General features: G+C 42.0%; 1 protein-coding gene across 1 annotated transcript in view; it reads right to left on the bottom strand.

The window, feature by feature from the left end:
• The window catches only part of slc35f1 (solute carrier family 35 member F1), a 356182-nt gene that overhangs the window by 27191 nt on the left and 311643 nt on the right, over nt 1-17348 (bottom strand). Inside the window, exon 7 of the mRNA XM_059981464.1 lies at nt 7562-7716. Within this exon, the coding sequence (XP_059837447.1) occupies nt 7562-7716 (155 nt within the window). The remainder of the gene's footprint in view (nt 1-7561; nt 7717-17348) is intronic.

The following is a 17348-nucleotide window of genomic DNA, read 5'->3' as shown; positions in this document are numbered from 1 at the left end:
AGTTTTTGATTTTTATTACCTCTTCTGAAAAGTAAAGATTTAAACATTTTTCAAAGTTCCAGATTCAAAGTAAATTTATTATCAAAATACATATATATTACAGAGAACATAGAATTTCCGTTGTGCACAAGCCAATAGCAATGTTGAAGAGAGTACTTTGCAGACCAAAAGAATGAACCAAGCTATTAGACAAGAGCAATGTGATCTGGGCATCAGTGAAAGACATGGTGCAAGCGAATGTGCGGCATGCAAGAAGATTCCTGGAAGCATGGTTTTCCGTGAACAATTTTGTAAACAAACATGTAGACCTCAATCCCATTTATGAACTGACACAGGCAAAATTCCAGACCACAGCATACGAAGTTTGCCGCACAGACAATAAATAATGAACCTTCCTCTCCAGATCACAACTGAGGTTCCGAAATGACGTCCAATCAGCTGATTGAAAAGTATATAAAGGCCAAGCGTTTGGAAGACACAGCACAATTAACAATCCTATGGTGATGAAATGTTTGCCGGTAAATTGCCAGGATCAGAGAACAACTCAACCCTGCCAGTCTGCACTGATTAATGTGTTGAACAAAATTAAAATTGACGAGTGCGAGAGTGGAAAATGAACAAGTGGTCAGAGCTCTCTGTGTTTGAATGGTCTCCCTCTTCCTGCTGCAGGCTGAAGAAGCAGGAGTCTTGGGTCTCAAGCTGCAAGGTTCGATCACCTTGCGGGGTTGTAGCTGTGGACTAATTTTCGACTGCGCTTTGATGTTTAACGTTTAATTATCTCAGTGCTGAACGCTCTACTGTTTGTGCAGTTTGATGGCGAGAAGTCTACGTGATGTGTAGTCTGTAGCCACCGACACAGTGCTGGACTGAGTGAAGGTGACTGGGACTGCAGCCGTTGACCCCTGGACTGGCTTTACTCATCTTGGTGGCTCAAGGCTGTGTGGACTCACTCTTGGGAACTCGACAGTTTGATGTTTAATGTTTTGTGTGTTTTTGTTCACTTTTGCTGTTTGCGTGATTTGTTTGCCTTCTTCACACATTTGATGGTCTTGTTGTGAGGAGGCTTTCCTTAAATGGGTTCTTTGCTTTGTGGCTGTCTGCAGAAGAATGAATCTCGCGGTTGTATACTCTATTCATATTTTAGAACGTACTTTGAACTTGAACTTGAACTTCAAAAAACTACAAAGACTAACAGACAACCAACATGCAAACGAAGACAAACTACAAACTAAAAAAATAAGTAAATAAATAATACTGAGAATATGAGCTGTGGAGTCACTGAAAGTGAGTCCATAGATTATGGAATCAGTTCAGAGTTGAGGAGAGTAAAGTTACCCACACTGGGTAATAACAAGAAATCTTGTTATTGTGATAAAAGCAACTTGAACCTAACAATTTGTATATAACTTTCCCTCTCCTTTCACAAAACTAAAAATAAAAGTGATGCAGAAACATCAAGGTAAAGAGTCTCCTGTTGAACTGCCAATCCTGATCAATGCAGTCATCGCTCAAAGATTACAATAAAACTGGTTTGCTATGTCTCTACTCAACACTGACTATACTAACAAACAATTCAAAAATGTTACTCATCTTTGAGTTTAATAAATTACGTTCTCGTTCTTCAGACATTTCAAAGATAATTGCTTTCTTTTATCTTGATGTATTTGCTGTAGCAGATACCATTTCTGGATTACAGGTTTAATAAGAACTTCCAGACACCAGGACCGCATTCAACAACCATTGGAATGGGAATGAGAATGGTCGGATCGTTCATGCACTACAGAAACTTGTCAGTTCAAATAAGCTTGACTTTCCCAGCAATAAAGTTCAAAGTAAAGGTTATTATCAAAGTATGTATATGTCCCCATATACAATCCTAAGATTCAGTTTCTTGTGGGCAAACTCAACAAATCTATACAATAATAACCATAACAGAATACAATTTAGATTGGTAATAATACTCATAAGGATCATTATACTAATGATACTCCTGAGGATGATTCACAATCGGAGTGCTGTTATTTGGGAAATCATGTTTATAGACCTTTTGAGCAGTAAGTGGACTCCTGACTTCACAATCTACCTCAATATGAATTTGCACTTTATCGTTTAGCTGCACTGCACTTTCTCAGTAGCTGTGGAATTTATTCTGCACTGTTATTGTCTTACTTTGTCTACCTCAATGCAGTGTGTAATGATTTGTTTGATACGCATGACAAGCTTTTTATGGTATCTTGGACCATGTAACCAAAAAAAAAGCCAATGCCAATACCAATTCCATTGATACTCTGCCCTCTCATTGCAAAGCAAAATGCTATTTATTTGTCAGTACCACAACAAGAGAAAAGCTGCAGATGCTGGAAATCCAAAGCAACACACACAGATGCTGGAGGAACTCAGCAGAACTCGGCATCTATGTAAAAGAGTAAACAGTTGACGTTTTGGGCTGAGACCTTTCCAAAGGACTGAACTGCAGGCCTGATGAAGGGTCTCAGCCTGAAACGTCGATTCTTTACTCTTTTCCATGCATGCTCCCTTGCTTGCTGAGTTCCTTCTGCATTTGGTGTGTGTTCATTGTCAGTAGTTGCTTTAAAATCATCCCACTATTTTTTTCTAATTTTCACCCATTGGATTCACTTTACTTTGAAAAAGTGCTTTTTCTAACCAATGTGAATGAACTATTATTTTGGATTTATGACTTAATATGCAGAAACAATAACAATGCTCTTGCTTGTAACTTCATATACCTGTTCAGAAAACTTTAATCAATACAATCATGAAAAATCATGGCAATTTTATACAAAGTTATGAGAGGTGTAGATGGAGGTAATGCCAGCAGGCTTTTTCCACTGAAGTTGGTTGGCATCTAGAGGTCATGGGTTAAGGGTGAAAGGTGAAAAGTTTAAGGTAAACATGAGGGAAAACTTCTTCAGAGGGTTTTGAAACTGTGGAAAGAACAGCCAGCACAAGTGGTGCGTGCGAGCTTGATCTCAACGTTTAAGAGACGTTTGGATAAGTACATGAGCTGATAGTGATATGGAGGGCTATGGTTCCGGTGCAGGTTGATGGGAATAGGTAGTTTAAATGTTTTGGCACAGACTAGATGGGCTGAAAGGCCTGATTCTGTGTTTTTTATGATTACATTAAAAATACATTCTAAATCCAGGTTCATAATATATTCATACGATTAGTTTTTGGTTCATTTCTGCAAAATAAATCAGTTTTCAACAACAGCTAAATGGCAGTAACTCATGAATGTTACTGAATATTGGCTTCAGAATGATGAAGAGATGACAAGTTTCTCATTTACTGAGATAACAAGCAGAGCCCAAAGAAATTTGCTACCTGTGACAGATTGGAAACAAGCAGAGCACCATGTCAGTTTGTTCCTAAAATTCTACTCCCAGCAGGATTCTTCCAAGAGCTACTTCATTGCCAATAAAATGGAGCAGAATTTTACTCCATTTCTAATGGAGTAATGGAAAAGTAATGACTTTTCCTCAGAAAATTGCTCTTCCAACATTCACCATAGGAATTCACCTACAGAAACTCCAGAGACAAATTAATAACCTGCATCCAGTATTTCATTGCAATGTTGGAATTGTGATAGGATGGGATTTCCACAATCAAGGTTGCAACTGGATCAGTCATTTTAATTATTATGCTCTGCTGTTGGTTCTTTGTTTCATAGCTCACTTGGGTAGAGATTGGAGAATTATTTATGACTTAAATCTGTACCTGACTCCACCCACAGTACCACTTTAAGATCTCAACAGTGCTCCCTGCCTACAGTAATGCAGAATGTATCTGTAAGATATATGGCAACCATGGGATTATGTGAACCAGAAACTGAAGGATGAGGAGATTTTCCACTCTCAGCAATCTCAATACAAACACATAAAAAAATTAAGTATTTTTCAAAGCATGATCTCCCTTTAAAATGAAAGACAGGGGGATGAGAGAGGGGGAATTAAAAGAGGGGTGATGAGAGAGGGAGGAATGAGAGGGGGGAGAGAGAGAGAGTTTAAGAAGGGGGATGTGAGAGAGAGGGGGATGAGTGGGAGAGACAGAGGATGAGAAAGGTGATGAGAGAGAGGAGGATGAGAAAGAGAGAAGATGAGAGAGCAGGGATGAGAGAGGGGGGATGAGAGAGAGGGGGGTGAGAGAGAGAGGGATGAGAGACAGGGGGATGAGAGACAAGGGTTATGAGAGAGAGGGGATGAAAGAGAGGTGAGACGAGGGAGAGGGAGTATGAGAGAGTGGGGATTGAGAAATAGAGGAGTTGAGAGATAGAAGGAGGTGAGAGGGAAATGGGGTGATATAGGAGTGGCAAGAGAGGGGTGAGAATGAGGTGGAGAGAAAGAGAGGTGAGAGAAGGGTATGAAAATGAGATGCAAGGGTGGAGATGGAGAGGAAAGAGAAATAGAGAGCAAGAGAGAAGAAGAAGAATGTAACAAAGTGATACTACATCATTGGATCCATTGAGAGAATTCTGTGTTAATTATGTTTGCAGTGGGTTTGGTGTATAATAGAGCTGCTGGTTAAACACAGCAATTGATCATTATTCACAATAGAGCCAAAAAAAAATCAAGAAATGTGCACATCCTGACACCTACTGTTTATCCTGTTCGGATGTTGCCGGCAGTGTGCTTCTGACATGGAAACAGATGGTCATCTCTATCGATCAAATCTGCACTGTTGAAGTCCTCACAAATGAGGTATTTCAAATTCCAGAGATAGTGAGAACTTCAGGGATTTTGTTTTGAAAAAGGCATGTCTTTTAGACTGAGGTGTAACTGACAGATTAATACATATTTACTCATCCTCAGCTATGCGTAAATAGCCCCACTGGCCTGCGGGTATCCTTGGGAGAGGCAAAGGCTATGAGACCAAACACAGACAGAAAATCTGAAGTGGAGACCCTAAGGCAGCTTGACAGCATTGAACATCCTTCCGGCAGCTCTTGCAGCCAAGCTGGTGCCAAACATATTGCTTTGCTTTCCTTTGGACTGCACCGGTGAGGCCTTCTCCCCAGGCGTGTGCCCTGGAGAGCTCACTCTAGTGCAGCTATCCATTGTCCTTCGAGGTAGATGGTTGATATCATCATCATCATCATCAAACCATACTACTGCTGAGCAACCAGCTACACCTGCCTTTACACTTCCTCCCTCACCACCATTCAGGGCCCCAGACAGTCCTTCCAGGTGAGGCGACACTTCACCTGTGAGTCGGCTGGTGTGGTATACTGCGTCCGGTGCTCCCGGTGTGGCCTTTTATATATTGGTGAGACCCAACGCAGACTGGGAGACCGTTTCGCTGAACACCTACGCTCGGTCCGCCAGAAAAAGCAGGATCTCCCAGTGGCCACACACTTTAATTCCACATCCCATTCCCATTCTGATATGTCTATCCATTGCCTCCTCTATTGTCAAAATGAATCCAAACAGGTTGGAGGAACAACACCTTATATAGCGGCTGGGTAGCCTCCAACCTGATGGCATGAACATTGACTTCTCTAACTTCCGTTAATGCCCCTCCTCCCTTTCATACCCCATCCCTGACATATTTAGTTGTTTGCCTGTTCTCCATCTCCCTCTGGTGCTCCCCCCCCCTTTCTTTCTCCTGAGGCCTCCAGTCCCATGATCCTTTCCCTTCTCCAGCTCTGTCTCCCTTTCGCCAATCACTTTTCCAGCTCTTAGCTTCATCCCACCCCCTTCGGGCTTCTCCTATCATTTCGCATTTCCCCCTCCCCCCACTACTTTCAAATCTCTTACTAATCCTTTCGGTTAGTCCTGACGAAGGGTCTCAGCCCAAAACGTCGACAGCGCTTCTCCCTATAGATGCTGCCTGGCCTGCTGTGTTCCACCAGTATTTTATGTGTGTTGCTGTAACCATTTTGACTCTTGGCTTTACAATGTTTCACTTATCTTATTGTCTGCATGCTATATAACAAGTGACTAGATGCCTTTGAGAACTTTTTCAGGTGCTTAACTCAGGAACATGAAGATAACAGAGACTGCAAAGGGTGCAATCAAGAACAGAAACTGGACACGGGGAAAACTCAGCAGATAAAGGAGCAGCCATAGAGGCAAAAAGTGTCAGTCAACATGTTGGGTCGAGATCATGCAACGGGACTGCAAGTGGACAGGAATGATAGCCGGAATATAATAGTATGAAGGGGAGTGGTTGTGGGGGGAGGATAGAGGTTGGTGAGTAATAGGCGGAACCAAATGTACACAGAACAATGGGCAGGTTGAACCAGGTGGGGGAGAGTGGATGGGACAGGTGGACGAAAGGCGAAGAAAACTAGGTGGACCGGTGAGCATTTGTGTGGGAGGAGAGCACCAGGAGTTATGGGAAACTGGACTATTCAGCGTTCACACCATTGTGTGTCAAGCCGACCATGTAGAATATGCGGTGTAGCTGAGGAGCATGTAATTCTGAAACCTTCATACTCTGGAATGCATTTGCAGTTCATTAAATGCAGAGCCATGTGAAACATGCTGCCATTTTGTATCAGCATTTAATAAAATTAACTAAGTGATTACTCCCCTCCCCACCACCCATTTTCCACCACATGTAAACTTCAATAGGCACTGGACAATATAGAGACATAGAGCACGAAAAACAAGGCATTCAGCCCATCTAGTGAGTGACAAACTGGACCATAATCCTCCACACCCCTCCCATCCAAGTATGTATCAATGCTGGCAGCTCATTCCACACTCTCACCACCCTATGAGTGAAGAAACTCACCTTCATGCTCCTCTCAAATATTTCACCTTAAGGTCCTATTGCTTCGAATGGCAGATTTCACACTGAAATTATTTTGCTTTAATTCTTTCACAATTCTATGAGCTCTGGTGTCACTGATTCTGACTTGCACAATGCATGAGTAAAGGAGACATCTTTCCCCTTTGGTTATTAGATCTACATTGATCCAGGCAAGGTCTTTGGCCAATGGCTTTTACCGACTGACCTCAGCAAAAGCAAACGTTCAAGTGTGAGTCCAGCCGGCAGAAGATACTCCAGTGAACAAACAGCTTGAGCAACCAAAGCAAAGTTCTCTTAAAAAGCTCAGCAGACTGTCCCCATCCGTCACCCACATGTGGGTGATTTTCAGCAGAGTCTTAGGAGAGCATTTTGAAGCAGAAAAGTAGTTGATCATGTTAGCCCTCCTTAAACCAAGAATGGTGAGACTAATTGCATTGCTCCTTAGCTAAGCTTGGCTCCTACAGCATAAATTTGTCACTTGACTCTGAGCATTCAAATATATAGAACCAATTACTAAACTCAAGAATGCTGAGTCAAACAGGAATGGCAAGGTATTAATTTATATTATTACATTTTGTCAACAGCAAAGCAAATTAACTCTCAGACAATTGAATCGTTTGCAATTTCTGGTGACACAGACTTGGCAGAGCACCAACATTTAATTTTGAGCTTTTCATTGTGTTTTTGACTAAGCCATCAGGCAACCCTTCACAGTAAGATTCCAGGTTAAAATGTATGATGTCCCAAATGTCACTGCTCTACGGTACAATAAATTTAATTAACTCACCTTGTAGTGGAAAAGGAATAACCCACAAAAGAGGCTGTAAATGTCTGCTGTTAGTAGGGAGAGGTTGACAGCCGTGGCACTGCTTCGCTTGATGACCACAGGCATGAAGCTGTACAAACCAAACATGCAGGCACTGAACCCAACGTAGAGCAGTCCTGAAAAAGAGAGCAAGAGAGACTTTGACTTACAGCTTCTGGTTTCTGCTCCCTTCTTTTCCAGTCCTGAGGAAACGTCTCGGCCCAAAACCTTGGACTGCTTATTCCCTTCCATTCCCAGCAGCTGCACAATCTCATGTTTAACACATAACACTCTTTATTTATTTACTGGCATATGGAGCAGAATAGATCCTTCGGGCCTTTCGAGCCACGACAACCCGCAATCCCTCAATTTGATCCTAGCCTATCAAAGGCCAATTTACAATGACCAATTAGCCTTCCAAATAGTACATCTTTAGACTGTGGGAGGAAACTGGGACACCAAGAGAAAACCCACACAGCCACAGGAAGAACTAACAAACTTCTTACAGGTAATGGTGGGAAATGAATCCGGGTCACTGGTACGGTAAAGCATTGTGCTGACCACGTCTTTCAGCCATAGAAGTGCTGCGCAGAAACAGGACCTTTGGCCAATCTAGTCCGTGCAAAACCACTTAAACTGCCTACGTCCAACAACCTGCCACGGGACCACAGCCCTCCATTTTCTGACTATCCATGTACCTATCCAAACTTCTCTTAAATGTTGAAATTGAACTCGCATGGACCACTTCTGCTGGCAGCTTGTTCCACACTCTCACAACCCTCTGAGTGAAGAAGTTTTCACCCTTAACCCATGATCTCTAGATGTAGGCTCATTTAACCTCAGTGGAAAAAGCCTTGTGTATTTACTCTATCTATATCCCTCATAACATTGTGATGTCTTTTAAAGATCTTACTCCACAATCAATCTAACCCTTCTTTTCCACATAGCCCTCTGTTTTTCTATCACCCTTGTGTCCATCCAGAGTTTCTCAGATGTGCCAAATGTACCTACCTCCTCCACAGCCCTCGGCAGAATATTCAAACACACCTATCACTCCATATTTTAAAAATTGCCTCTGACGTCCCTCTTTTTAACTTTCCTCCAATCACCTTAAAATGATGTCCCCTAGCATTAGCCATTTCCACCCTGGGAAAAGTCTCCGTCTATACACTTAATATATGCCTCTTATCACCTTGTACACCTCATCATGTCACCAGACATCCCACCCTGCAAAAACTCATTTCAGGGAGGTAGCACGCCTGCTCCCGACACTCCCATATCACACCCCTTCCGGTCGACCTCCAAGGGTGTAAGTAATACTTTGTCTAGTGATTTAGTCTAATTTGTAAACCAAGTTGTGTATAAGCAGAAAATGTGACATTAAAATATGTACTTATGTTATACTAAATTAATTTATCATGGAATCATTTTTTAATTCTATTACAACTTTAAGCAAGTCTACAGGGAGTTTGGCCTCATCACGTAGGATATCAATAGAGTAGCTCCTTAGCAGCTAGCCAGCTAGTTTATGAATGCTAATGAATGAATGACACCTGTTAAACTCACCTCAACAAGCCTTTTACATTTTAACCCACCATGGGCAATAGAAAAGTCACTGTTGCAAACAGTGCAGCGAGCAACACTGTCATTATTTTTGAGGTTGACTGTAAAGCCCGCCCACAGAGAAAACTGATAGGCCTACTTAGCACGAAGAGAGACCAATCAGGATGCTTCTTCTCGCTCTCGCTCTTCCCCTCCCTCTCAAAAAAATCAATTTCCGGGATATTGTATATAATTCTGGTGTCAGGGAGCCGCTATCGGTATGCGGGAGAGGTGGGATGGCTGTATCACCTCTCATCCTCCTTTACTCCAGAGAGAAAATCCCTAGCTCATTCAACCTCTCTATATGAGCCATACTTTAAGAAACATATTGAGATTTCTTTTCCCATCATTAAAAAGGAAACGCAGCTTGTCTGACTTCAAACAAGAACACCCAAGTTGGTGTGGTATTTCATTGACTATTGCGGTTTGTTATTCAATTATGGCTTTATTGAATATGCCCACAAGAAAATGAATCTCAGGGTTGTTTATGGTGCCATAGGTACTTTGATGATAAATTCGCTTTGAAACGCAGGATATTAATGTGTATTGTTTTGTATCACTGCATCCTGATCCCTTGGGTTCATCCATCAGCTCACATGTTAAGTATCTAAACTCAACATATATTTGACAACAGTCAGGGAAGGCAAAGTACTTCATATGTTTTTGCACAAAATAATAAATTCAGTGTCAAACTGAGATGTACTATATCAATGTGACTTCTAGAAATGATTAAAGCAGCTGTTATGTAAGGATGGCTACTGAGAATTATTTTCCATTAGCTATGGTGTCACTTTGATGATGTGGCAGTCTGGTAGAATCCATTATTCTGCCAACACTAATCACGACCTTATCTTACTGATGTTGCTCAAGGGCACTGATAACACACCAGTTATGTCATTTCCATGTAAGTGTAAGAACAAGGAATTGAAAGCCCTTTTTTCTCTCACTACTATTTCAGCATTTTTTAAAAATTACACTACACAAACAACCATCAACATGACTTTGCACAAAGTTAACAATAGGAACTATGTTGGAAGAACATGTCTTATGAAGTTACAATGCTTCGAGCAAGTTAAGGCTTTTCTCTTTGGAGCGAAGGAGGATTGGAACTGACTTGATAGTGAAGTACAAGATGATAAGAGGCATATTTCAAGAGGATAGTTGGAGATTTTTTTTGCCCAGGGCTGAAAAGGCTAATACCGGGACAACATTGCAAGGTGATTGGAGGGAAGTGTAGGAATAATGTCAAAGGTAAGTTTGTTTTTATGCAGTGTTGTGAATGCGTGGAACATTCTCTCAGGAGTTGTGGTAAAGACAGATACATTAGACTCAGTTGGGGGTTGGGGTTTGATGTTCTCGCAGATCGCCCAATTTATTTTTCTGCCTGGGATGGGGCGGGCAGGGGTTGATGCTCTTCTTGCTGTTACACAATTTAATCTGGGGAGATTTGTGGGAGGAGGGGTGGTGTTTTTCATGGTTCTCTGGAGATAGAAAATGAACCCTTGAACATAGATGATAGCAAAATGGAGGGCTATATAGGAGGGAAGATTGATCTTACAGAAGGTTAAAAGGTCAACATGACGTTATGGGATGAGAGGCTTGTACTGTGCTGTAGTGTTTTACATTCTATGACATAATGTTTTTGTTGTTTAGGCCAAAGATGATTGCTTATAAATTATTAATGGAACATCATTTTAGTGAAAGAAAACAGTCTTTAAATATACCTCAGTTGCAAATGATAAAAATGGAATATGACAGCAGATGTAGTTTTCAAAATTCGCTGCCAAGCAAGGAGTTCAGTGACTGTATCGCTTATCTATTGCTAGTGACCAAAGGCAGCTGTCAAAACATTGCAACTTTTGCAAAGTTAGCAGTTTGAGAGCCAAGTCATTAGTCACGATACAGTGAATTAATTCAACTCTAAACTGATTAAGAAGAACTAAATATAAGAACACATTTGATCTTATTATTCATAGACAGACCTTCATTGGGTTTTCAGAATTAGTAATCAGATTAATCAGAAACACAAGATGATTCAACTGCATTTCACAAGAAGATCAACAATACAATGAACAACCAAATATTTTATTTATTTTTAAGACCAGAAATATCTTTAAAAATCATAATCTTTGTCAAATTGTGAGAATACTGTTGTAAAGCACACTGGGAGACTTAAAGGGAATTTGTTGTTGTTGTTGTCGAATACCTGTAGAAATTAAGATACTAACACAAAAGATGTATCATCTAACAAAGGGTCCTGACGAAGGGTCTCGGCCCGAAACGTCGACATCGCTTCTCCCTATAGATGCTGCCTAGCCTGCTGTGTTCTACCAGCATTTTGTGTGTGTTGTTTTAATTTCCAGCATCTGCAGATTTCCTCGTGTTTGTATTATCTAACATCTGTTTCTTCGGTATAGCCTGATCCAATATCAAATAAGCAATATCAGAACCAAATTCATGTTTATTATCACCAGCATGTACATAAGCTAGCAGAGAAAAAGTAAAATAAATAAAATAATAATAATAATAATAATAATAATAAATAAACAAGTAAATCAATTACGTATATTGAATAGATTTTTAAAAAGTGCAAAAACAGAAATACTGTATTTTTAAAAAAAGTGAGGTAATATCCAAAGATTCAATGTCTATTTAAGAATTGGATGGCAGAGGGGAAGAAGCTGTTCGTGAGTCACTGAGTGTGTGTCTTCAGGTTTCTGTACCTCCTACCTTTGTTCAACAGTGAACAAAGGGCATGTCCTGGGTGCTGGAGGTCCTTTATTAAGGACGCTGCCTTTCTAAGACACCACTCTCTGAAGATGTCCTGGGTACTTTGTAGGCTAGTACCCAAGATGGAGCTGACTAGACCTACAACTTTTTGCAGCTTCTTTCAATCCTGTGCAGTAGCTCCTCCATACCAGTGATGCAGCCTGTCACAATGCTCTCCACAGTTCAACAATAGAAGTTTTTGAGTGTATTTGTTGACATGCCAAATCTCTTCAAACTCCTAATAATGTATAGCCACTGTCTTGCCTTCTTTATAACGACATTGATTATGTTGAGACCAGGTTAGATCCTCAGAGATCTTGACACCCAGAAACTTGTAGCTGATCACTCTCTCCACTTCTGATCACTCTATGAGGATTGGTATGTATTCCTTCATCTTACCTTCCGGAAGTCCACAATCAGCTCTTTCATCTTACTGATGTTGAGTGCAAGGTTGTTGCTACAGCACCACTCCATTAGTTGGCATATCTCAGTCCTGTACGCCCACTCGTCACCACCTGAGATTCTACCCACAATGGTTGTGTCATCAGCAAATTTATAGATGGTATTTGAGCTATGCCTAGCCACACAGTCATGTGTATACAGAGAGTAGAGCAGTGGGCTAAGCACACACCCCCGAGGTGCACCAGTGTGTACCGTCAGCGAGGAGGATATGTTATCACCAGCCTGCACAGACTGTAGTCTTCCGGTTAGGAAGTCAAGGATCCAACTGCAGAGGGAGGTACAGAGGCCCAGGTTCTGCATCTTCTCAATCAGGATTGTGGGAATGACGGTGTTAGATGCTGAGCGAAAGTCGATGAGCAGCATCCTGATGTAGGTGTTTGTGTTGTCCAGGTGGTCTAAAGCCGTGTGGAGAGCCATTGAGATTGTGTCTGCCATTGACCTATTGTGGCAGTAGGCAAATTGCAATGGGTCCAGGTCCTTGCTGAGGAAGGAGTTCAGTCTAGTCATGACCAACCTCTCAAAGCATTTCATCACTTTTGATGTGAGTGCTACCAGGCGATAGTCATTAAGGCAGCCCACATTATTCTTTTTAGGCACTGGTATAATTGTTGCCTTTTTGAAGCAAGTGGGAACTTCTGCCCATAGCAGTGAGAGGTTGAAAATGTCTTTTTAATACTCCCGCTAGTTGGTTGGCACAGGTTTTCAGAGCCTTACCAGGTACTCCCATCGGGACCTTCCGGGTTGCGAGGGTTCACTCTCTTTAAAGACAGCCTAACATCGGCCTCTGAGACAGGTGCAGCAGGGATCTTCACAGCTGTAGATGTGTTCTCCCTTTCAAAGCGGGCATAGAAGGCGTTGAGTTCATCTGGTAGTGAAGCATCGCTGCCATTCAAGCTATTGGGTTTCGCTTTGTAGTAAATAATGTCTTGCAAACCCTGCCAGAGTTGCCGTTCATTAGATGTCACCTCCAAGCTTGTTCAAAATTGTCTCTTCGCCCTTGAAATAGCCCTCTGCAAATCCTACCTTGTTTTCTGGTACAGGCCTGGATCACCAGACTTGAATGCCACAGATCCAGCCTTCAGCAGACGACATACCTCCTGGTTCATCCATGGCTTTCGGTTTGGGAATGTACAGTAAACCTTTATGGGCACACACTGATCCACCCAGATTCTAATGAAGTTGGTAACAACTGCAGCATACTCATCCAGATTCGAAGATGAATCCCTGAATACTGTCCAGTCCACCGATTCAAAGGAGTCCTGTAGGTGCTCCTGTGCTTCCCTTGTCCATATCTTCTTGGTCCTCACTGCTGGTGCTGCAGGCTTCAATCTCTGCCTATACTCAGGGAGTAGAAGTACTTAGGTGATCAGATATCCCGAAGTAAGGGCATGGAATAGCACAGTAGGCATTCTAGATGGTGTAGCAATGGTCCAGTGTGTTGTTTCCTCTGGTATTGCAAGTGATCTGGTGATGGCAGTTACTTAGTGATTTTTTTCAGACTAGCCTGGTTAAAATCTCCCAAAACGATGGTGGATGCGTTAGAGTACACTGTTCCGTGCTTATTGATCCTATTGCTCAGATCATCCAAAGCCTGCTTGACATTGGGCTGAGGTGGAATGTAAACTGCTACCAAAATGACCCCAGAGAACTCCCATGGTAAAAAGAACGGCACTTAACTGCTAGATATTCCGGGTTTGGTGAGCAGAACCTCTGCTTTTGAGAGACTCTGCAGATCTAGACTGACGGTGTGTAGTAAACCCATCGATCTGGATCGCTGCATCCGGTACAGAAGGGGTTAACCAGAATTCCGTGAAACAGAGGGCACACGTAGTCCTAATGTCCCTCTGAGTCAGCATCCTAGCTCTGAGATCATCATTTTTATTCACGAGAGACTGCACATTCGCCAGCAAGATAGTCGGTATAGGGAGTTAAAAACCCTGTTTTCTTAAACACACTTTTAATCCTGACCTACACCCGCTCTTCCTCCAATTTGTCCTCCGTGGGCGCTTCCAACTCATTCGATGTTGTTTCTGTCCATTTTAAGCAGCAATAGTTTATTTAAATGCACTAAGACATCTTTGTTGACTGTACTGACCTTGGAACACGTGCTTTTTAGCTGTATCAAGCTGAAATGTGAATACTTAATCGCATCCATTAAGAGTACTGCCGCTACTTGAGTCGTGCCTAGCCACCCCGGAAGTATGGAATATTGAATTCAGTCTGTGGTTTTGTAAGTGGCCACTGTTTCATCTCCAACTTTAATGCCATTATCTTTAATAAAACCTTTACTCATTACAATTGTTCCATCAGATTGGAACTTTATTCTCCAATATCTAGAAGGTGCAAATGTTGTATTTACCTGAGACCCTTCAGCTCTGCTCCACCATTCAAGATTATTGCTCATGTTCCACCAGAGCTCCATTCTTTGCTACTATCCCCATTTTCTATGATTCCCTCAAAATCCAAAAATCTACTGATCTCTGTTTAGCAACAAATCAGTGACTGTCTGTCTACAAGTGTAAGGTATAGAGAATTCCAAAGATTTACCTCCAAGATGAGGAGAAATTTCTCTTCTCAAACTAAGAGGCCTGCTCCTTACTCTGAGATTGCAATTCATGACTCTAGGTCAGGTGCTCCCAACATTTTATCAGCCATTGACTAATTCCATGAAGCAAGGGGTCCGTGGACCCCAGATTGGGAACCCCTGCTCTAGGTTCTTCAACCAGCAGAAACATCTACCTTACATCAAACTCGTTCACCACGTTTAAGACCTTAGCCAGAATGCATGACAACTGAGATCATATCACAATAAAATCACATTAAACTAAATTGAAAATTAGACTCCCGTGTGCTATTCACACTGCTCTACTTGACATTTGCCCAGCATTAGGCATGCTATTATTTGCATAATTTTCGTCCATTCGGCTATAAGCTGGAGTCCAGACCACCAAGGGTAAAGCCCACCCCACTATCCATCATCCATCAGGGACCCCACTCCATCCAGCAGATGCTTTCTTCTCATTGCTGTCATCAGGAAGAATGTACAGGAGCCTCAGGACTCACACCATCAGCTTCAGGAACAGTTATTACCCCTCAGCCATCAGGTCTTTGAACCTAAGGGGATAATTTCACTCAAATTCACTTGCCCCATTGTTGAAATGTTCCCACAACATATGGACTCACTTCCAAAGACTCTTGCTCTCAATACTTATTTCTTATTTATTTATTTATTATTATTACTATTTCTTTCTTTGTCTATTTGCACTATATGTTGCCTTTTGCACAATGGTTGAACCCCCAAATTGGTGTGGCCTTTCATTGAATCCGTGCAAGGGTTCCCAACCTGGGATCCTCAGATTCCTCAGTTAATGACTTGATAAAAGTGACTTGACTTATGGTAGGGGTCCATGGCATAAAAAGGGTTGGGAACCCCTGTATTATGGTTGCTGTTCTATTATGGATTTATTGAGTATGCCCACAAAACAATGAATCTCAGGCAAACACAGGGAAATCTGCAGATGCTGGAAATTCAAGCAACACACACAAAATGCTGGTGGAACGTAGCAGGCCAGGCAGCATCTATAGGAAGAAGTACAGTCGACGTTTCGGGCCGCCATTTCATTATCCACCAGTATAATGAATCTCTGGGTTGATTATGGTGACATATATGTACTTTGATGATAAATTTATTTTGAGTAGTAAACTTTGAAGTCATGGAACTTTAAGATTATCGAGGAACAGTCTCAGAGGAATTAGGAGCAGATTGCCTGAATGGTTTTCTTTTCCAAAGAGTCTATGTTGGTACTGGGAGACCTGAATGAGTGACTTACAAAGTGACCACAGGGTGTTCAAACAGTTTGCAAGGATCAGAATGTGCATAGAAAGTAACAGAGAGGTTTACCCATCATTCAAGAGCTGAGACAAGAGGTCAATAAGAGACTCAAGTGTTGATACTCCTGGTTGTTTTCCTTTGCTTTTGCTGTTCTTATGTTAACAATAACTCAGTGGTGAAATGTGTGAGAGAGCTAGGGGAAGGGACAGATACATAATCAACCGCAAGGAACTTCTTCACTGGAGGACTTCAGAGATCGTACATCTGACGTAAGTTTCCTCCAATAAGCAATATTTTCCAAGACCATCATCACTGAGAAATGTGTTGTTTCACATAAAGATCTTCATCCAAGATTCCGTGCCTAGACTGCCTTTTCCATAGAGAGAAAGAGCATGATGACACTCAACCCTCTTGCCCTAGGAAGCCAAACAGACCTCTATCATACCTTTCAATTTACTGCTCACCACAGCACCACAGGGCTTACCCTTGCACTGTACACATAGAGAGATGATTTCAATGATGACCTACTGACAAATTCTGGCTTCTAACGAATGTTACCATTGATGCAACTCAAGGGATTCTGTAGAATTTAGAAATCCGGAATAGCACATCAGAATAACGCATCCTGAGTAACAGGGGGTTGAACACCTTCACTCCTTCCGCAACAGGCAGGATTTCCCAGTGGCCAGCCATTTTAATTACACTCCCCATTCCCATTCTGACAGCCCAAGGCCTCTTCTACTGCCATGATGAGGTCACCCTCAGATTAGAAGAGCAACATCTCACACTCTGTCTGGATAGCCTCCAACCTGAAGGCATGTCCATGAATGGCTCCAGCTTCCAGAACCTTCTCCCCCTTCTCTCATTTTCCATTCCACAGTCTGGCATCCTTCTCTTCTCCTCACCTACCTGTTATCTCTGCTAATGCCCCTCCTTGTCCCTTTCTTCCATGGTCCTCTCTCCTCTCCTATTAGATTCCTTCTTCTCCGCCCCTTTATAGCTCGGCCCGAAACGTTGACTGTTCACTCCTCTCCATAGATGCTGTCCAACCTGCTGTGTGTGTGTTGATGAAGTTCATGTACCTATAAGCACATCCCCCCCACC

The sequence above is a fragment of the Hypanus sabinus genome, chromosome 10 (assembly GCF_030144855.1).
Source record: "Hypanus sabinus isolate sHypSab1 chromosome 10, sHypSab1.hap1, whole genome shotgun sequence".
In the NCBI taxonomy this organism is placed as follows: Eukaryota; Metazoa; Chordata; class Chondrichthyes; order Myliobatiformes; family Dasyatidae; genus Hypanus; species Hypanus sabinus.
This window is presented reverse-complemented; position numbering and strand designations above follow the sequence as displayed.